A 20,516-nucleotide genomic window follows, 5' to 3' on the forward strand; every position below is an offset into this window, starting at 1 on the left:
CACGGGCAGTGCTGGGAGGGAAAGGCTGTGCTGGGGAGCTCTGTGGCCCAGGCCCTGCCCAGCAGCGTGGCCGGGTTGCAGAGGTGCTGCTGTGTGCCCTGGCAGTGTCACCCTGGCAGTGTCACCATGCTGTGACTGCAGGGGCTCCTCACACCTCCAGGCCCTCCCTCTCCCTGCTGTCTCCAGTCTGGGATCTTCCACCCCTGAGCAAGAGGCAGATTCATGCTCTGAGTCAAGATAATGATTTTATTTCTCATCTGTGCAGAGATGGGTGCTGTGTGGTGAATCAAAGCTGACACACCCTCAGCATGCCAGGTGCCCATTTTTACACATTTGAAGCAACAGAAATGAGCACTTCCCTACAGCTAACCACAACTAGTGCAGCCATTGGTATTTGCAGTCTCTGCCTCATTTAAAGAGACTCTGCAAACCTCTTTTACTGCTCATGCTCTGTGGGGAAGGGGCTTATGTGAGTAAAGGGTGATCCCAGCCTGTGGGCAGGGATTTCCCTATGCTAATGAGCACTGGAAGCACACAAAGTTATTCTTTGGCTTTGTAATTTGATTTATAGTGTCCTCCTGCTCTTTACTTCTCGGGTCATGGCTCTCAGGTACTGCAGGATTGGTTATTCTCAAGTCTTTCATAAGTTCTTTTGTTTGTCCTGTCCTGCAGTGAATTTTTAACCTTCTCGTGGTGCTTCATTCCAACAAATCCCCTCTCTGACGCTTAGGGAAATGTCCACAGTGCATTTTCCATAAGTCTCACCCTATTTTTGAAAAACATAGTTGACTCTTACCTGAAAGAACAAACACAAACTCTTTTATTTTGTGATATGATGGCGTGTCACTACAGTCTCTGTGGGCTCGTGGTACTTCAACATTCCCATGGCAGTGTCCTTTGGGGTGGCTCCTGAAGCCCAGAGGCTGCCACCACGCCTGCATTCCCACCTTCACACAACACACAGCCTTTGGATTCACCTGGGTTCAGTGGGAGGGGTGGCTGAGTGTCCCTGCTCTGAAGATCCCCTGCTGACTGCACAGGGCTGTTCTGAGCACAGGAGTCTCGTCCCCACTTAGGAAAGAGAGGCACCAACCAGCTCTGGTTCCCTGGGGACATGTGGCACTGCCAGCGGCTGTGTGCACCCAGAGCTGAACAAAACCTCCAGCTCCAAGCCCAAACACAGGATGAGCAACTCTTCACTTCACTTTTCCTGTCCCTTTTTGTACTAAAGAAACAGCCCCAGAGGTTTTGTTGAGGGGCTGTTCCCCCTTGCCCATGCTGGCCCCAAGTGCAGCTCTGCAGCTCTGCCAGGTGATGCTGCCCTGGCTGGGCTCTGGCTGTGAGCCACAGGATCACAGGGATCTGTGTGGAAGGACACAGTTCCAGCTGCCTTATCCCAGCTGAGGCAAACGGGGCAGTGCTGGGAAGGAAATGCTGTGCAGAGGAGCCCTCGTTGCCCCTGACCCTCCCCAGCAAGGCCCCAGCAACACCTGGCTCTGTGCTACACCCAGCCCTCAGTTTTCTTCAGGCAGTCCCACCCAAGGGGTGTCTCTGCTACATTCGGGGTCTCAGGGCTCCGTGGTGTCCAAGCAGGTCCTGGAAGGGCCGTGGGGGCCTGGGCTCAGGAGCAGCTGCTCTCATGTGGCTCTCCTCAGGTCCTTGGGCACATCAGCCCCAGCCCTGTTTGGCTTCAGGGCTGTGCTCTGCTGAGAGTGAAATGTGCTGTTTGCTCCTGACTGAGAAAGGGACCAAGTGTCTCCTTCTGGCTTCTGATAGACAAATCTGCTGTGGGGAAGCATGGCTAGAGTACACACACACCCCTGTTTGATCTGCTTTTGACAGGTTTTTATTTGCCTATGGCCTCTGCAGTGGCTCTGGCACCCACAGGGAGTTGCCAGGCTGGTGTGGGGACTGTGGGGCTCCAGCCCAGCCACCACGGCCAGGCTGGAGGGTGTTTGTGAAATGACATCACCTCCTCTGCCAACACCTTCCTGGTGCCTTCTGAAAGGAAAGCACCTTGACTCAGGGTTAAGAAAGGGAGTCTCATTTCCCAGAACTCAGTTTCTGCTCCATGAGGTCACCCCAGTCCCAGGACAGGAGGTGCAGGTGGTGGCTCTGAGCATGTCCCATGTCCCCAGGGAGCTGCTCCACTTGCTCTTGCCCCGTGTTCCTCTGCCAGGCCTTCCCTGGGTCTTGCTGTGACTTTGTCCCAGCAGAGACCAGCTCCAGCCCTCCCTTCCACTGATTCCAGCAGGACTGGAGGAGTTTGGGCCATTTGAAGCTTCCCTGTCCTCAGGTGCTGCTCATAGCAAGTTGCAGGGAGGGATGGAGGTCCCTTGGGCCGCCCGTTCCCAGATGTGTTTTGGGAGCTCCCTTGCCCCCCTGGAGGCCCAGGCCATGCTGGAGCCCGGTCCCTGTGCATGGAGCCCATCTGGGCTGTGCCAGGCTGTGCTCTGGGCATGGACACGGCAGCACTGGCTGCTCTCCTGCAGTGCACCCTCCCCAGCCTCAGATGGCTCTCCAGGGGCTGCTCCCGTCCCTGCAGGAGCTGGGACACACGGACAAGGGTGCCAGCTGGGGCTGGTACTGCCCCAGTGCCACAAGAATGCTGCTTTGGCACCTGGGCTGGGCTGTGCAGAGGCTCCTTGCCCAGCAGCCCAGGGTACAGAGGGGCTCAGGGCTGGGATCTGCAGCAGCAGCCTGGGAAGCTGCACCTCCCTCCCAGGGTACCCACACAGCCAGACCATCAGGGCACTCCCCTGCTGCTGGGCTTGGGAAAGGACCCACCAGCCACAGCAATGAAAACAAACCCAGAGGTGACATTTTCACCTTTGCCAGGGTGCACTGCAGTGTGGAGAATAGTTCTGGCTGGGACCTGAGGAGTCTCCAGCCCAGGCAGACACCTCATGCTCACACTGGGCAAGGAATGTGTGTCAGGGTCCCCTCAAGCTGTATCAGAGGGGGATCCAGCAGGATTTCTCCATGGGGGTGCTCCCAGAAAGAATTCTGTGTGGCCACAGGCTGGTGTGCCAGCAGTGCACACTGCTGAGTGCCAGGGCAAAGGCCACAACAAGGTTTGTTCCAGAACTTGGTGGCCCTGGGCACAGCAGGTGACCCCTTTGCACCCCACACGAGTCCTGGGAAGGGACATGGGGTGGTCCTGGCTGCCAGACCACCCCCCACCCCAGCACAGCCCCCCACCGGGGCAGCACAGCCTGTGCCACTGTTCAATGGTGTGTCACCCCTGTGTCCCCACACACCCAGGGAAGCTGCCTTACCTTGGAGGAGCAGAGCTGGGACACGCTGACCACTGGTTTGTCCCCAAGGCAGCAGCAAAACTGGCAAAGCCCCTTGCAGGTGGGGATGTGGCCCTCAGGGAGATGTCCCCCTGTCTCACACAGCACCCCAGTGCCCCAGCAGGGCTGAGCAGCAGCAAAGGGCTCTGTGCTGTGCAGCGAGGCTGAGGGATGTGGTCATCTGTTTGATCTTCCTTGGGGCTGATGAGCCCCTTCCTGAGTTTATTAATTAGCTGTGGGAGTGTCCAAAGGCACCATCGGTCCCCAGGGCCACTCTGTGAGTGTCCCCTCCTGACTCAGAGGCTTTGCTGCCTGTCCTGCTCCTCTCCTGTCCCTCACCTGCTGCAGCTCCAGTTCCCCAGCACTGCAGCAGCCACTGACCCCACACAGCTCCCACCCCACAGCCCCCTCCCAGCCCCACCAGTGACCCTGGGCTGCTGCTGACCCCTGTCTGGGACAGCAGGGGACAGAACACCCCTGGCCTGTGCACTCAGGGTGACTGGGGGCATGTGTCACAACCACAGCAAGAGGGGGATGAGCTCACACTGCTGTGAGCCAGGGGTGACAGCAGCAGGCAGCTGCCACCCTCCAGGTGAGAGGAACAGGCGCTGCCACCCCCTGGTGACATGTGTGTCCTTGGCTCAGGGGAGCCAGAGAGAGGCTCCAAGGGGAATAACCTGAGCACCTGGGGCTGGTGACAGCAAGCCCTGGGAGCATCCCAACATGAAACAGGAGCTGAAGAGCACCTGTGAGGCAGGTCCAGTGCCACCTCAGGGTGTGCAGGAATCAGACCCTCCTGAGCAGGAGGGATCATCCAGAGCAGCTCCTGGCCCTGCACAGACACCCCAACAGTGCCACCCTGGGCATCCCCGTGACACTGGCACTCCACACACTGGTCTGCACTCCCACAGGGAATACTGAATTCCTCCTGTTCTCTGGGGGTCTGGGGGCAGTGCTGCAGCCCGAGGTGGGGCTCAGTGAGACCCCCCTTCAGAACCAGCACCAGCCCTGCATGCTCCTGCCTCCCCACACCCCCAATTCCATGTTTAGGAAATGGAGTGAAACACAAAGAAAATTCATATTCCTGTTCAAAAACACACACCAGTGATCTCAACATGACCTCACAAAACCCTGTCAGAGCACTGAAGGTGTGAAGTGCTCAGGGAGGTGAGGGGACAGATGGAAATCCACGAGCCAGCTGCTGGGCAGGCCAGGGCAGGAGTCTGAGCTCTACCAGGAGATCTACAGCAACCACCCACCCTCCAGGCAGTAGTTTGAGGTACAACAGCTTTCTAGGCAAAAAGAATTTATAAATAAACCAAATCCTTCAACGCATTTTTATTCTAAAATAAAATAACTGTGATGCCCAGCCGCGCTCACAGGACAGGAGAAGGCAGGGGCTGAGGGGGCACGAACAGGGATGAGCAGCTTGTGGAGGAACGTGATGCTCTGCAGCACGGCCGCGAGCGGGGCACGGCCCTGTCCCGGCTGTCACCGGCCCCTCCTCACCGGGACAGCGCCGGGAGCGGCCCCGGGCAGCCCCTCCGGGCCGGGGCTCAGTTCACGCGGCAGGCCCGGATCATGAGCAGCTGCAGCAGGATGAACACGGGCGACATGATGAGCCCGTACCAGAGCTCCCGCGTGTGCTCCACCAGCTTCTGGCACAGCAGCATCTCGAACACGAACTTGAGGCTGAGGATAGTGAGGATCCAGAAGAGCCGCAGCACCGCCAGGCGCTTCTCGCCGTCCTGGAACAGCCGCACGGACACGATGGTGGTGAAGTAGGTGCTGAGCCCGTCGGCGGCGAAGAACGGCACGAACACGATCCACCAGGAGAGCGCGGCGGCCGCGCCGTCCACCTTGAGCACGAGCAGCACGGAGAAGGCGAGCAGGGCCAGCCCGTGCAGGAAGATCTCGAAGGTGGCGAAGCCGAGCCACTGCACGAGCTCGCGCAGGGAGAACAGCATCGTCCGCGCTGCGGTAACGGCACCGGCACCGGTCCCCAAACCGGCAACGACACCGACACCGGCCCCTGACCCGGCACCGGCCCGGCCCGGCCTCGGCACCGGCACAAGTCCTCAAGCCGGCGCCGACACCGGCCCTTAACCCAGCACCGGCCCGGCCCCGGCCGCGGCCCCGGCCCCGGCACCAGCCCTGGCCCAGCCAGGGACCAGGTCCAGCCCGGCCCCGGCCCCGACACCGACACCGGCCCCCGCCGCAACCCCTGAACCTGAACCGGCACCGGCACCAGGCCCGGCCCGGCCCGGCCCGGCGGCGCGGGGCGATGGCGTCACGGTGAGAGGCGACAGGCGGGTGACGTCATCATGCGGGGAGACGGTGAGCGGGGAGTCCCGGCCGCTCAGCCTCGATGATGACGTCCGCGGGAGCTGTCGCGAAGTGGTGACGTCAGAGGCGGGATGGGGCCCATCCATGGTGAGTCCCGCGGAGCGGCCGGGCCGGGCCCCGGGGTTGGGGCTGCTCGGCTGGAGAGGAGAAACCCCTGGAACCCCTGCCAGGGCCTGGAGAGGGACTGGGGACAAGGGATGGAGGGACAGGACACAGGGAATGGCTCCCAGTGCCAGAGGGCAGGGCTGGATGGGATATTGGGAATTAGGAATTGTTCCCTGGCAGGGTGGGCAGGCCCTGGCACAGGGTGCCCAGAGCAGGTGTGGCTGCCCCTGGATCCCTGGCACTACCCAAGGCCAGGCTGGACAGGGCTGGGAGCAGCCTGGGACAGTGGGAGGTGTCCCTTCCATGGCAGGGGTGGCACTGGATGGGCTTTAAGGTCTCTTTTAACCCAAACCAGTCTGGGATTCTGCGATTCTATTTTTTATTATTATGATTTAATTTATTATTATTCTGTGGCACATGGTTATGGCAGCTGTTTGCAGCTCAGACAGGTGCCAGGGCTAGATTCCCTCTGGCTGGGCCCCTGTTCTGCCAGAGTCTGGCTGAGAGCTCCGTGTGGTTCCAGCTTTGTCTGTCACTGAGCCTCCAGGCTCTGCCCCAGCCCCCTCAGGTGAGGGAGGATTCCCAGGGCACACGGGAAAGTTACACCAGGATTGGGGAACAGCCCATCCCAGGGCTGTGCTCACCCTGTGCTGGTGAGGGCAGTTCAACGGGGCAGGATCTGGGTTTTAGTCACTCCCCTGGCCTGGCAGTGGAGACAAGGAGCACAGTAGTGTCCCTGCTTATTCTACGGGCTGGGACATGGGATCCCTCCCTCAGTGCTGCACAGGGGTGGGAAGAGAGCCTGGCAGCCTTGACTCCCTCTGCTGAATGCCAGCTGCTCACCATCCCTGTGCTGGCTGGCTGCTGTGCCAGCCCCTGGGGGTCAGTGCTGCTCAGCCCAGCCCTGCCTCCCCTCCTGTCCTTTCCCTCCAGTGACTTCCCTGCTGTTGTCTCCTGCAGATGGCAGAACAGGGACTCCTGGTGCTCTTTGGCAGCCAGACTGGCACAGCTCAGGACACGGCAGAGAGGGTGGGCAGAGAGGCCCAGCGGAGGCACCTGCGCTGCCGGGTGCAGGCCCTGGACAGCTGTGACCTGGTGAGTGTGGGATATGGGACAGCTGTGACCTGGTGAGTGTGTGGGACATGAGGCTGCTGGGGCACTGCTGTTGTGCCCTGAGCAGCTGTGACCTGGTGAGTGTGGGATACAGGGCTCCTGTGACCTGGTGAGGATGTCGGACATGGGGCTGCTGGAAGCAGCTGAGTTGGAAGCAACCCATCAGGATCATGGAGTCAGCTCCTGGCCCTGCCCAGAACACCCCAACAATCCCACCCTGTCCGTGAGAGCGTTGTCCAAACACTGCTGGACTCAGACAGGCTTGGTGCTGGTTGCTCCAAGCCCTGTGCAGCCTGCCCTTGGACACTTCCCAGGATCCAGGGGCATCCACAATTTCTCTGGGCAACCTGTGCCAGAACCTCATCACCCTCACAGGGAAGAATTTCTTCCTAATATCTGACCTAAACCTGCCCTCCTTCAGCTTATGGGCATTCCCCCTTGTCCTGTCCCTCCATGCCTTGTCCCCAGTCCCTCTCCAGCTCTTCTGGAGCCCCTTTAGGCACTGGCAGGGGCTCTGATGTCTCCCTGGAGCCTTCTCTTCCCCAGGCTGAACACCCTGAGCTGTCCCATCCTGGCTCCAGAGCAGTTTGGAGGCTGCTGACCTGACTGTGCCGTGTTTGTACCCTCAGGCCAGCCTCATCCATGAGCCCTTGGTGCTGTTTGTGTGTGCAACCACAGGCCAGGGAGACCCACCTGACAACATGAAGGTAGGACATGCTCCTGTCCTGTTGCTGTATGTTCCTGCTGCAGGGCTCTCTGCTGAAGCAGCTTGAGCAGGGCTTGTTCTTGCTGGGGGAGCTTTGCAGCAGCACCAGGCACATGCCAGGGAACAGGAGCAGGGGCACTTGTGCAGAAAGCCATGCTCCCCACTCTGCTGGGATGGGTGAGCAGGGATGCAGGCCCAGGCAGGCAGGAGGGTGCCTGGCAGCAGCAGGACTGGCTGGATGTGCCTGTTGTAGATGTTCTGGCGGTTCCTGTTCCGGAAGAGCCTCCCTGCCAGCTCCCTGTGCCAGCTGGACTACGCCGTGCTGGGCCTCGGGGACTCCTCCTACCCCAAGTAAGCAGCCCCTGGGCAGCTGTTCCTCACAGCTCTGACTGCAGTGGAGAGCAGAGTGGCTGGAGAGCCAAGGGGGTAAGGGGAGACAGAGTCTGATTCTGGAGCAGCAGCTCAAGCAAAATGTAACTCCTACCAGCCTTAAAAATCCTTCCCCTGCTGTGTCCCTCCTCACCCCCAGGAATTAGGCTTCTGCCCTTTTCTTTCCTCCCAAGCTCACCAAGGATGCTTTGGTGAGTCAGACATCATGTGTCAGTCTTTTATCACAGCTATGGGCCAAGGCAACAGGAGACATCAAACAGAGGTGGCAGCCAGCCATGCTGGTCCCAGATCTCTCCCAGAAGGTTGTTCCTGTGTGCCTCAAAGAGCTCTAGTGGGAGGCATGGGTGTGCCTGAGCTCTGTGGGGCAGTGGGGGGCTGGAGGGAAGGAAATGTTCTATGGCCCAGGGCACAAGCAGCCCTGAAGGGAACCTGGAACTCCCCTTGTCCCGTTTCAGGGCTGGGCACAGCCTGTGAGGGCCAGCAAGTGGCACCTAGCTGGTTCTGTGAACTGGCACAGGCTGGGCAGGACATGGGCCAGGTCACAGTGCTGGCTCTGCCTGTGTGCTGCTCTGGTGGCCCTGGCAGTGTGTGCTGGTGCTGTGGCAATGCCTGCTGTGCTGCTGGAGCAGCCCTGCCCTGTGTTGTTCTCTGCTCAGGTTTAATTTCATTGCAAAGAAGCTGCACAAACGGCTGCTCCAGCTCGGGGGCAACCCGCTGCTGCCCGTGGCCTTGGGAGATGACCAGCATGACCTGGGGTAAGAGCCCAGAGGAGGGGTGGGGGGGGGGCCCGGGGTGCCCTGCAGCTCTGTCCTGGGGCTGATGGCAGGGCTGTGTGCTGCTCCCACCATGGGGCTGCTCCTGCAGCTCTCTGGGAACGTGCTGATCCCTGCTCATAACCCTCCTGTGCCAGGACCTGGGCTACCTGCTTCTCTAGGGTGTCCCATGACCCCAGAATGTGGCCATGACCCCTGGCTCAGCCCCAGCCCTGTTCAGAGCAGGGCATGGCTGTGCCACACAGCCCTGTACCTGCAGGCATTGCAGCAGCCTCAGCTGTGCTCACCTGGCATGGGGCAAAGGCTGTGGATGGTTCAGGGACACAGTGACCCCAGTGACCCAGCACTGCTCAGGGGCTGGGGATCCTGTTGAGGGGTCAGTGGTTGGGCCCTGGAGAGCAATTGAGTGCATGGAGTGGCTGAGATGTGTTTGTTCCCAGACCTGAAGCTGGAAGGGAATGACCTGGGGTGACTGTGGGCATGGTTGTTGGGCATGTGCAGGGGTAGCAGGGCTTGGTCCTGAAGGGATGATGTTGCTGCAGCCTCAATTTCCCACTTGCAGGCCAGATGCAGTGATTGATCCCTGGCTCGTGGCCTTGTGGGAGAAGATCCTTGCCTTGTGTCCTCTCCCTCCTGGCCTTGAGATCATCAGTCCCGACGTGCGGTGAGTGCAGAGGGTGAGCAGGGACTGCTGGGGCTGCCTGGGGTGAAAGGCTCTGCTTCCTTGGCTGTTCTCCAGAGTGGAGATGGAACAGGAGCACTTGGAGCAGGAACACTCCCCACACAGCTTCTGGTGTCCCCAGTGTCCCTTGTTCTTTGGCCACAGGTGGCCTCTCTCTCTGGATGGGTGTCCCCTTTTCCCCTGGGGGCTGTGACAGCTGCCCCAGCTGGGTTCTGCCCATCTGTCTGTCCTGATGTGCCTCTGGCCCTGGCAGAGTGTGTGTGCCAGCCAGCCTTCCCCTGAATGCACTGGAGCCTTGGGATCTCCTCCTGGTGGTCTCCATTGCATTCCCTTACACAGCCCAGCTCCAGGGGATAGGGATAATGGCTGGTGGATACAGTGGGACACTCCAGGCCTCTCCCTGCCTCTCATCTTGCAGCAGCAGAGGAGCTGTGGCATGGAGGTAACCCTGCTGCATTGCATTGCTGTCGTTCCCACAGCCTGCCCCCCAAATACACCCTGCACTACCTGCCTGAGGACTCCCCAGACCCCGAGGGTGCCCTGCTGCAGCCAGCAGCCCCCCGGGGGGCTCCCTGTGAGCTGCAGCCCTTCCCTGCCCGAGTGGTGTCCAACCAGAGGCTCACAACACAGGCCCATTTCCAGGATGTCCGGCTCATCGAGTTTGACATCGCGGGCTCAGGGATCACGTGAGCATTTTCCTGACTCCCCCAAGCTCTGTTGTGTGGGACCAGGCGTCCTGGAGCCTGCCCTCCTCTTCTGCTGCCCTTCCTCACTGATATCTGAGGCTGCAGTCATGTGCTCGTGGTCCCTGCTGTGAGTCCCCATCCATGGAATGGGGATCCTGCCCATGGGCCAGCTCCCTTTGCCTGTTGCTGGCAGTGGGAATTTGCCTCCCCTGGTGTGGGTGCTGGTCGGGGTGGCCATGCTGTGGCTCTGCCCCGTGGCTGTGCTTGGCAGCTCCCCCTGCACCCCCAGGTTCAGTGCAGGGGACGTGGTGATGATCCAGCCCCAGAACTGCCCTGAAGATGTGCAGCAGTTCTGCCAGCTGCTGCGCCTGGAGCCACACAGACGCTTTGTGCTGAAGCCCACAGAGCCTGGTAGGTCCTGCCTGCTGCTCTTTCCCCTTCCTGCTGAGACAGGGCATCCCCTGAGCTCTCGCCCAGCCTGGAGCTCTGCTCTTCCTTTGCTGTAGAACTGGTTGGGAGTGCTGGATGGATACAGGACTTGTATTCTGTCTGTCCTTCCCTCCAGTGCTCTGTGTGTGCATCCTGAGCAGAGCCAGTGGGACTGGAGGAATCCAGCAGTGCCAGGTCCACCTGAGCCTTGTGCCTTGGCAGCCCCAGCACAGAGTGGGGAGGATCCTGCAGCCTCCCCAGCCCCAGGCCCACTCTGGGAATCCTGTGCTTCCTTGCATGGGGTGTGCAGGTCTCCCCATTCTCTGCCTGTGCCCCAGGGACCTCCTGAAGGGCTCCTGCAGCCATAAACCAGCACAAGCAACCAGAGGAACCCCTTGGAGGCCCCCCAGAGCTCTTGGTGCCTGTGTGGAACAGGGAGCATTTTTCTCCTGGCTCCTGAGCGCCCATTCCACCTCCAACTTCCCTGTGTCTGTCCATGCTGGAATTTCTGCCTGGCAGACAAACCCAAGAGAAATTCAGGCTGTTCCTCACACCCTTGGGAGAGACGTGGGAGACACAGACATGCCTGACACATGACACTGCTGGTTATTTCCTCTGCATTGTGTGCAGGCAGGGTGGGAGTCATGTGGATAAGACATTATCCCAAAGCACCTGCCAAAAGTGAGGGACGGTTGAACACTGCAGACTTCCTCTGTTGCAAACTTGTGGGCTTGAAAAGCAAAGTGGGGAGAGCAGGGACTGGAGGCCCACGGTGGGAGCAGGGACAGGGGAGTTGCTCCAGTAGCATGTGGGTGCTGCAGGCAGCAGGGGTGCCCTGCTCTGGGGACAGCAGGCGGGCAGGGCTGGCCCTGAGCTGTCCCCACTGCCTTGCCTTGCAGGCACATCCCTCCCTCCCCTGCTGCCACAGCCCTGCACCATCCAGTACCTGGTGACACATTACCTGGACATCTCCTGTGTGCCACGGCGCTCCTTCTTTGAGCTCCTGGCCTCCTTCTCCACGAATGAGCTGGAGCGGGAGAAACTGCAGGAGTTCAGCTCGGCCCAGGGCCAGGAGGAGCTGTACAGCTACTGCAACCGGCCCCGCAGGACCACGCTGGAGGTGGGGCTGCCCCTTGGGGCTGTGCTGGGGCTGAGGCCACCCAGGACACATCAGCCATGCTTTCTTGGCTGAGGAGTTTAATCTATTTCACCCACTTTCTGAAGTCTTCATGGATTTCCACCGGTGGTTAAGACCAGCTCTAGATCCTTGTGGGCTCTCGGGTGGGCTCTGTGCTGCTCTGGGGGGCACAGGGCAGTGGAACAGGGTGGTTGGTGCTCAGAGGTGCCTGTGTGGTGCCTTTGGCCAAGGGCAGCGTGGCACAGCTGTGTGGGACAGCCTCTGGCACCCTGAGGGCCGGCAGGCTGTCTTGTAGGGTCCCCAGGCCTCACCTCTTGGCTTTGCAGGTCTTGTGGGATTTCCCTCACAGCACATGTGCCATCCCAGCTGATTACCTGCTCGACCTCATCCCTCGCATCAGACCCCGTGCCTTCTCCATCGCCTCCTCCCTGCTGGTAAGAGCTCAGCCCTTCTGGCCTCATTTCAGAGTCTGAACAGAGGGTCTGGCAGGGCTTGCACTGACTGTTGGTGCAGATGTCCCCTGGAGCCTCCACAGCCTGCCCAAATCCCTGCTCTGCACTGAGCCTGCAGCAGCCTGATGTGCTGGATGCAAGCTTGAGGGCTAGGCCAACCTTCAGATTAGGAGACTTGCTCTCCTGCAGCCCTGCAAGTACCAGGACTGTCCCAGCCCACCTCAGAGGTCTGGTGTCGCTGTCCCTGGGAGCAGTGGGATGTGATGCCACCAGAGTGTCCCGAGAGCTGGGCACGGGGAGTGCTGCTCCCTGCTCCTGCCAGGAGGTGGCAGAGGGACTGGCCTGGCTGCCTGCGGACTCAGCCCCTGCACGGCTGGATTTGTGCTCCACGGGAGCCTCTTGGGCTGGACAGTGACTGTCACTATAGGACACGAAAGTAACACAAGCTTACACCGCTGTTCTCAAGGTGAAGAAAAAAGGGAAGTTTATTTTTTGACTCTAACATTTATAGTTTTCTAAAAGTGACAGCAGATTGGAGGGTGACAGTGACAGCTCTCCAATGACACTGGTCAAACTAACAGTCTCTCAACTCTCCTCCTCCATAAAAGAATGCAAAACAATGAGTTATTTACAGAAAGTTTGTGAGAAAATTCACTACAAGATATCAACATCAGAAAGCTTAAAAAATCTTAAAAAACCAAAGTGACAAGTGACTATCACTGTTGCCAGCTGTGCAGAGCATTCCTGTAGCAGTGGTTCCCCAGGAAAACCCCCTTCCCCGTTGGAAAGGTTTTGAGCAGGGGTGTACTCCATTGTAAGTGGCTGTGCCAGACTAGGACGGGTGTTGCAGGCAGCCTGGCGGGAGCTGGGCACAGGCTCTGTCCCTGGAGGAGGGGGTGTCCTGTCCATGAGGAGCTGTGCAGGGTGTGTGCTCATGGCTCTGTGTCACACAGGCCCATCCCGAGCGGATGCAGATCCTCGTGGCCGTGGTGCGGTACAAGACACAGCTCAGCAAACCCCGCCGTGGGCTCTGCTCCACCTGGCTGGCTTCTCTCAACCCAGAGCAGGGTAAGTGCTTGGCTCTGTGGGAGTCCTGAGTGCTTCCCACAGGACCCAGTGCTCATCCCTCGGGCCTGTGATGGAGCTGTGTGGCTGCTGACCATGTGCAGGAGCTGCCTGGCTGGAGCACCAGCTCCATGGGAACACACTGGCTTGGCAGGATGGTCCTGCTGTCCTTCCTCACTGCCCCCTCCTCATCAGAGCACACAGAGAGCTGTGCCTCTCCAGCTTACCCTGACTTCCCAGCTGCTCCTGGTGTCTGCTGGGCACTCTGACTGCTGGGCACCTCCAGTCCCATAGCCACAGCTCTGGGAAGGCTGGTCCCTTCTTCCACAGAATCACAGAAAAAGCTGAATTGGAAGGGACCCATAAAGATCATCAAGTCCCACCCCTGGCCCTGCACAGACACCCCAACAATCCCACCCTGTGCATCCCTAAGAGCCTTGTCCAAATGCTCCTGGAGCTCTGGCAGCCTTGGGGCCTCCCTTATGACCAGCCAGGTTGGGATCTCTGCTTGCCTCCACTGCTGTGTTCCCTGGCACAGGCTGTGTGAGGAGAGGGCTGTCCTGCAGCCTGTGTGCGGGAGGGCTCTTGCCTTACTCTGAGCTTCACTCAGCTTCTTGCAGAGGCAGTGCTGAGACAGCTGAAGGGCTTTTCACACACACTGTGTGCTCTCAGTGCCAGGGGGTGATGAGCCAGGTCTGCCTGTGTCTTTGGAGCACCCTGGAAGAGCTGGGTGCCCACTCACCCTCCGCAGGCAGGCACAGGGCACTGGTGGTGGAGTGATGCTTGTCAGTCTCTCTGTTCCACAGGTGATGTCCGGGTGCCTCTTTGGGTGAAGAAAGGAGGAATGAAGTTCCCAGCTGACCCTGCCACCCCTGTGATCATGATTGGCCCTGGCACAGGGGTGGCACCCTTCCGTGCAGCGATACAGGAGCGGGTGGCACTGGGACGTCGAGGTGAGGGATGGTCCTGGGAGGCACTCAGGATGCCCCTTGCACAGACAGATCTGTGTCAGCAGATGGAAGGATGGACTGGGGGCTCATGAGGGTTCCACTGGGTCAGGCTTTGCTGTGTTGAGCAGAAGCAGGCTGAGCTCTGGGGCAGGTGAGGCCCAGAGCCTGCTGTGTGCAGCCTGTGTGGTCATTCACAGGCTGTGCTGCAGGGCAGCTCCTTGGGTTGGATCAGGCTCTGCAGAGGCTCTTTCTTGGCTCTCTGAGGGTGAACACAGGTTACTGAGCTCAAATGCTGCTGCATCTTGTCCCATCCTCATTCCCTTGGCTCAGGGAACAGGCAGCCTTGGAGGACATTTTCTGCCCTCCTCCTTTTTCAGCAGACAGGGGCCTCTGGTTGCCACAGGTCACTTGACTTCCTGCTCACTTCATGCTGGTGGCTCTGCAGGCCAGGGCTGTCAGGCAGGTGGCACCAGCAGTGCCCAGCACTGGGTGCTCCCAGCACAGCCCTGGTGCTCTGCTCCTGCAGGGAACTGCCTCTTCTTCGGCTGCCGACACCAATCCAAGGACTTCTACTGCCAGACAGAGTGGGAAGAGCTGGTGACAAAGGGCTTCCTGACACTCTTCACAGCCTTCTCCAGGGACCAGGTTAGTGCCCAGAAGAGGAGGCCCCTCCTTCCCCTGCACGCCTCAGTGCTGGCTGAGATCCCCTCCTGCCCTGCAGAGGTGTGTCTGGCTAAGTTGGGCTGGAAAGGTTACTGGGACAAGGCTGGAGAACAGCAGAGCAGATAAGGCATTAACCAGCTTTGTTTTGCTGGACCACGTGAGTGATAAAAGGCTCCCAAGCCTCTTGGAGGGTCACCAGGCAATAACTTCTTGGTTAAGTACCCCTCCTCATGGTGTCCCTCTGAGCCCTGGCTGAAGCTGAGGAGCTTGGCCTCTGTGCCAGCTCTCTCTGAGTCCCAGATATACAGAGAAAAGCTCCCCATGGGTATGAGCACACTCACAACTCAGCCCCTCACTTTGCTTCCTGCTTTCCCAGGCAGTGTCTCTGGTGGGCAGCCCTGGTCTGCCCTTGGGGCTGCAGTGCTGCCAGAGAGGCTCCCTGAGCTGGGGATCTGTTTCACTGCCTTCCTCTGTCCCTTGATGGCACCGAAAGCTCAGCCTGGCTTTGGAACAGAGATGTGATAAAAAGGGAATGGCAATCTCTCAGTAGCTCAGCTGCACCAGCCCAAGCCCTTTCTCCTGGCTGTGTGCATGTGTTGACATGAATTCATTGTCTTTTATCCACTCACTTGTAAGGCAGGAGCTGGGTGCTTCTGTGAAGGCTTTCCAAGTCTGTGATGAACAGGAGCAGCGCTGCAGAGGGGTGCTGAATGACCAGGGAAGGGGCACCTGCTGCTCTCTGAATCTGGACAGCAGCCAGAGCCACCTTCTGCTCTTGTTGACTGTGGAGGGACAGGAATTCCACTGGAGTGTCCCCTCTCTCCTGCTCCACCAGCCAAAGCAGTTTGTCACCAGAGTCCCCTGCCCCCAAGGCAGAGTGGGAGCACAGCCACATCCCACAGCCAGGTGGGATGAGCCACACTGGGCTCATTGTGCCTTTGGCTTCAGGAGATACCACAGCCTTTAACTCATCAAAAAGTTTGTTGTCAAAGACCAATTGAAGGCTGGGGTGCTCCATAACTGAGCAAAGTTTTGTTCTTCTCTCTGAAGTCCCTTTGCAGGTGCCCCCTGTCCCAGCACACCCACCCACAGTACAGACTGGTCCCAGCCAAACCTGGATGCCCTGAGACATCGTGACCCCAGTTTGTCACTGGGGGCTCTGGTTTTGAGCTTCTTAGATGATGGCCTTGGAGCTCAGCCTGGCTGGCAGGGCCTCTGGCAGCACTGAGCTCATTGCTGCTGAAGCTGAGGCTGTGCTGGTGCTGCTGAGGGCACTGCCCAGTCAGGGCTGGCACAGCCAGGGGACCTGTGGGACCCACAGTGACCAGCTCCTGGGACAGCCTGGGCTTGAGCTGCTTAGGGCTGTTCCCACACACATCCCCAGCCTGCAGGACCTGAGCCCCAGTGAGGGGGGCTTTGGGAGGAGGCTGTGCCCATGGCCCAGTGAGAGGGCATGGGGAGGAGGCTGTGCCCATGGCCCAGTGAGAGGGGCATGGGGAGGAGGCTGTGCCCATGGCCCAGTGAGGGGGGGCATGGGGAGGAGGCTGTGCCCATGGCCCAGTGAGGGGGGGCATGGGGAGGAGGCTGTGCCCATGGCCCAGTGAGGGGGGCTTTGGGAGGAGGCTGTGCCCATGGCCCAGTGAGAGGGGCTTTGGGAGGAGGCTGTGCCCATGGCCCAGTGAGGGGGGCTTTGGGAGGAGGCTGTGCCCATGGCCCAGTGAGGGGGGCATGGGGAGGAGGCTGTGCCCATGGCCCAGTGAGGGGGGCATGGAGAGGAGGCTGTGCCCATGGCCCAGTGAGAGAGGGCATGGAGAGGAGGCTGTGCCCATGGCCCAGTGAGAGGGGGCATGGAGAGGAGGCTGTGCCCATGGCCCAGTGAGAGAGGGCATGGAGAGGAGGTTGTGCCCATGGCCCAGTGAGAGGGGCTTTGGGAGGAGGCTGTGCCCATGGCCCAGCTCACCACTGCAGGATGGGGTGTGGGGGACGCCCAGCACAGGGCCTGGCCTTCATCAGAGTGTCACCTTTGTCACGGAAGCCCTCTGGGCCAGCAGTGAGTTCAGGCACATTGGCAATGGTGTTCTCTTGGGCAGGAGCCAGGGCTGTAGGCTGTTGCTTGGATTCTTGAAGTCTCGTGGATTAACCCTTTGGGAAGTCTCCTTGACTGGGCTGTTCTGTGGGCAGAGCCAGTCCCCATCCAGTCCCTAAGCACAGTAGAGGGGCAGGGCTGGGACTGAGGCTGCCCCTCTGCCCTTCCAAGCTGTTTCAGGTCTCCAGCAGTCAGGGGTGCAGGGAAGGGTCTCTGTCCTGTAGCAGGCTTGGCACACAAGGGCCACAGAGCCTCCTCTGCCCATGCTGGGAGAAGAGGGCAGGAGGGAAGCCCTCACAGGGCCTCCCCAGGTCATGGCCCTGACCAGTGGACACCCAAAGGATCTGGGGGGCTGCTTGGGGCCTGGTGTTCCCTACTGAAGCTCCTGCTGCTGCACCCATCTCCCACCAGCCCAACCCAGTGCAGACATCGGGTGTGGGGTTCCTCTTCCCCACATTGTTCATTGATCCAACTTTTTCTCCCTGTGGCTCCTGTGCTGCCCTGAGCTCCTGGAAACAGCCCCTGAGAACTGTCCTGAGAGCAGGAGCTGGGGCTGCTCCAGAGCTGGTGGGCTCAGTGCCTCGTTTCCCTGCAGGAGGAGAAGGTTTATGTCCAGCACCGCATCCGGGAGAATGGGAAGCTGGTGTGGGATCTGCTGAGCAGTGAGAATGCTCATATCTACCTGGCTGGGTGAGTGAGAGCTCTCTGTGCAGGGCTTGAGGGAGCAGGGCTGCACATTTCTGCTTCACCCACCCTGAGACATTTCCTCGGCTCAGCCCCGTGTTGCAGAGGGGCAGCTCATTCCTCCTCTCTATGTCCTGCTCCAGGAGCCCTGGGCTGAGAGGGACATTTGTCACCTACCCCATGCTCCCCTTAGGAGGGGCACAGCTGGAATTGGTAAAGCTTCTCCAGCCAATGCCACCTTGCCCAACCCTCCCCCTGCCCAGCCTCTGACCCACAGCACATCCACACACAGGAGAGGCCTGGCCCCTGCACAGCCCTTTCCTCCAGCAGTGCTTGATGAAACTGGAGAAAAGGCTTGTGTGGCACCTGTGGCCACTTGTGTGGACAGGATCCCCAGTGGTGCTGGGGCTCAGGAGCAGCTTTGGGAGCCTTGGCACATTCTCTGGCTCTTTGCACCCAGAGCTGCCTCCCGGGGCAGGGACCAGCCCTGTTGCACCACAGCCAGTCTCCTTGCACAGCTCAGCCCTTCTCCAGGTGCTTGTCTGGGGCTGGTTGCACATCTGGAGCTGCTGGCCAGAAGGTAGGTCTGGCCTTTGGGGTCAGAGTGTTGGCAGCTCTGCTCTGAGCTCCCAGAGCCCTTGACCTGCCTGCACTGCAGGGAGAGGCTGCTCCCCGTGCCCAGGGCGAGGCTTGGGAAATGCTCCGGGCTGCTGGAGCTGGGCAGAGCCCGCCCATGGCGTTTGCCGTGCCCCCTGTGACCTGGGGAGGGCAGGCCTGGGCCCGGCTGTCCCACGAGCAGCGATTGCAGGAGGTTCTTTCCTGCCTGTCCTTCAGGAGAGCAGGAACTGCCCTGGCGCCTGGCAGGGCAGGACTGGCCTCGCTGCATTCCTGGGACAAGGAGATTGGTGTTTACTTCCTAGGAAGTGGAGGCCAGGCCACCCCACTGTGTCCTTCACTGCTGCAGCACGGGGCTTCCTGGAGCCTCACCCCAAACTGGGCATTCCTGCTCTTGAGTCTGGGCTTTGGAGCACTTGGGATTTGGGGATGTGCCTCCATCTACAGCCCAAATGCTGAGACTATTGAGCTGTTGGGTCATGGCTTTATTCTCTCCTTCCATTCTCTTTCCTATTTTTTGGTGCTGATGGAGATCCCCAAAGAGGATCAATTTCTTGGAAGAGCAGGGCCTGCACAGCTGTCCCCATGGCAGATTTTGTGTGGCCTTGAGGATGGTATTTTGGACATCAGGGTTGCTCTGAGACTCCTCTTGTTGGGAGCTTTGTCCCTTGTGTGGGGTGTCCCTGAGCCCCCATCAGGCAGGTAGGATCCAGAGCCTTGGGATCCCTGCACAAGTGACATTGTGCTGATTGCAGAGGACACTGTTCCTCCTTTCCTGAACAGCCCAAGCCCTGTAGAAAGGCTTCCAGAATCACCATGCCCCCCCAGCTCACAGACTGAACTGTCAGTGAGCTGCCAGGCATGAAAGTGCAGGTGGGTGATCCTGTTTTCCCCCCAAATTCACAGTCCTCAGCCAGACTGGGAGAAAGCTGGGGGAAGTTTCTCCTGAGCTGTGTGACCCTGAGCAGCAGCCCTGGGCCATGGGACACTCGTGTCTGCCTTCCCTTCCCTGGCCAGGGGGCTCTGGGGAGCCAGGGCTGCATCTGCTCTATGATTGTTCCTTGCTTGTCTCACTCAGGGGCAAAAAGGTTGAAAATGTCTCTTTTTTTGAAAAAAAATCAGCTATTTGACATGTTTTCCATCACAAAGCCCAGCTCCATTATCTTGTACTTGCATATCAGTGCCTGACTCAGAAACAATGCGACTCTTCCAAAAAAAGAAGACCTCCTTTCTGGGTATTTTGGGATGTTAATCAGCTTCAAACGCAAGTCAGAATTCTGCCTTGTTCTTGGGAAACAGCAAGGACGTTGCCAGATGCTCGTGCCAATTGGAGCAGGCTGGGAAATTTTTTATTAGATGGTTTTTTTTTTGTCGCACAGGCAGTTCATCAAATGAAATTCTCTCCAGGAAAAAAAAGTCAGAATTTCTGATTTCCCATAAGAAATAATTGTGCTTGAAAGCGCTGAGTTCTGTTTGGGTATTTTCTACACAGGGGCTCGATGTTTTCTCCAGCATTTCTCTGATTTTGAGGTTTGAACTGGCTTTGGTCCCAAATGTCACTATCAAACCAATCATTCTGGATTTCTTGAGAGCAGGCAGCAGCAGGACAGGAGCGGCTGCTCCTGCCCAGCTGAGGATCAGACATGTTTGACATTGAGTGGTTCCAGAGATGAAAGGACAGGTTCCTGCCCTCCTGCTGATAAATTCCAACCCGTGAATGTTGCCTCTGTCTCTCTAATGAGGATGCTGGCAGATGCAGCTGTGTGGGGCTGGTGTTTGGGCTCCTGACCTGTGATGCTCCTTCCCTGGGCTCTGGGGCCCATGGCCATGTTTTTGCCTTCACGTGCCTGTGCCTAGGAGCCCTGTGGATAACAGCCCTGCTCTCGAGGGACTGGTAGGAGCTGCCTCTCAGGCCTGTCCTTTACCCTGTGCCAGGCAGCCTGTGGCAGGACAAGGCAGGTTCCCACTGCCCTGTGGTGGGCTTGGCCACAGGGACTGCTGATTCCTGATCTGGAGCACTGGGGCTGCTGCTCTGCCCCCTGTGTTCCTGCTCACCCTCCACTGTGTCCTGCTCTCTCCCCAGGAATGCCAAGCAGATGCCAGCAGCAGTGGCTGAGGCCCTGCAGTCGGTGCTGCAGCAGGAGGGTGGCCTGTCCCCCTTGGAAGCAGAGGAGCATTTCACAGCCCTGGAACGGTCCCGGCGCTTCCAGTCTGAAACCTGGTCCTGAGCCTGGCTCCTGCCTCCCCTCCCACTGCCTCAATAAAGGAGCCAGCAAAGGGATCTGCCTCTGGCATCTTTCTTGGGCTGGGATTACCCCAGCCAGAATAGGGGTGGAT

At 59.2% G+C, this 20,516-nt stretch overlaps 2 protein-coding genes across 4 annotated transcripts; one reads left to right on the forward strand and one right to left on the reverse strand.

Annotated features, from left to right (window-relative positions):
• Window positions 1–4,619: 4,619 nt before the first annotated feature.
• Window positions 4,620–5,516, reverse strand: TMEM203 (transmembrane protein 203). The gene has a single exon (XM_036393937.1). It carries the CDS (start codon window positions 5,261–5,263, stop codon window positions 4,853–4,855), a length of 411 nt encoding a protein of 136 aa, XP_036249830.1. The 5' UTR covers window positions 5,264–5,516; the 3' UTR covers window positions 4,620–4,852.
• A 34-nt stretch (window positions 5,517–5,550) lies between these two features.
• NDOR1 (NADPH dependent diflavin oxidoreductase 1) lies at window positions 5,551–20,460 on the forward strand. Of its 3 annotated transcripts, XM_036393935.1 has the most exons (15): window positions 5,551–5,729; window positions 6,708–6,842; window positions 7,490–7,567; window positions 7,820–7,917; window positions 8,613–8,711; window positions 9,292–9,393; window positions 9,891–10,097; window positions 10,387–10,508; window positions 11,426–11,646; window positions 11,991–12,098; window positions 13,070–13,184; window positions 13,988–14,134; window positions 14,658–14,776; window positions 17,476–17,570; window positions 20,263–20,460. In XM_036393935.1, the coding sequence occupies exons 1-15, from the start codon at window positions 5,727–5,729 to the stop codon at window positions 20,405–20,407; spliced, it is 1,794 nt and encodes a 597-aa protein (XP_036249828.1). In that variant the 5' UTR covers window positions 5,551–5,726; the 3' UTR covers window positions 20,408–20,460. The 3 variants fall into 3 exon arrangements, with proteins under 3 accessions (XP_036249828.1, XP_054372915.1, XP_054372914.1); XM_054516940.1 differs by lacking the exons at window positions 5,551–5,729; window positions 6,708–6,842 and adding an exon at window positions 6,865–6,874; XM_054516939.1 differs by lacking the exons at window positions 5,551–5,729; window positions 6,708–6,842 and adding an exon at window positions 6,931–6,937.
• The last annotated feature ends 56 nt before the right edge of the window (window positions 20,461–20,516 follow it).

Source organism: Molothrus ater, chromosome 20 (genome assembly GCF_012460135.2).
Source record: "Molothrus ater isolate BHLD 08-10-18 breed brown headed cowbird chromosome 20, BPBGC_Mater_1.1, whole genome shotgun sequence".
Lineage (NCBI taxonomy): Eukaryota > Metazoa > Chordata > Aves > Passeriformes > Icteridae > Molothrus > Molothrus ater.

Coding starts and splice junctions, on each gene's coding strand:
- TMEM203 (XM_036393937.1), bottom strand. CDS start 5,263: ATGCTGTTCTCCCTGCGCGAGCTCGTGCAGTGGCTCGGCTTCGCCACC.
- NDOR1 (XM_036393935.1), top strand. Junction 6,843..7,489: donor CCCTGGACAGCTGTGACCTG/GTGAGTGTGGGA, acceptor TTGTACCCTCAG/GCCAGCCTCATCCATGAGCC. Junction 10,098..10,386: donor ATCGCGGGCTCAGGGATCAC/GTGAGCATTTTC, acceptor CTGCACCCCCAG/GTTCAGTGCAGGGGACGTGG.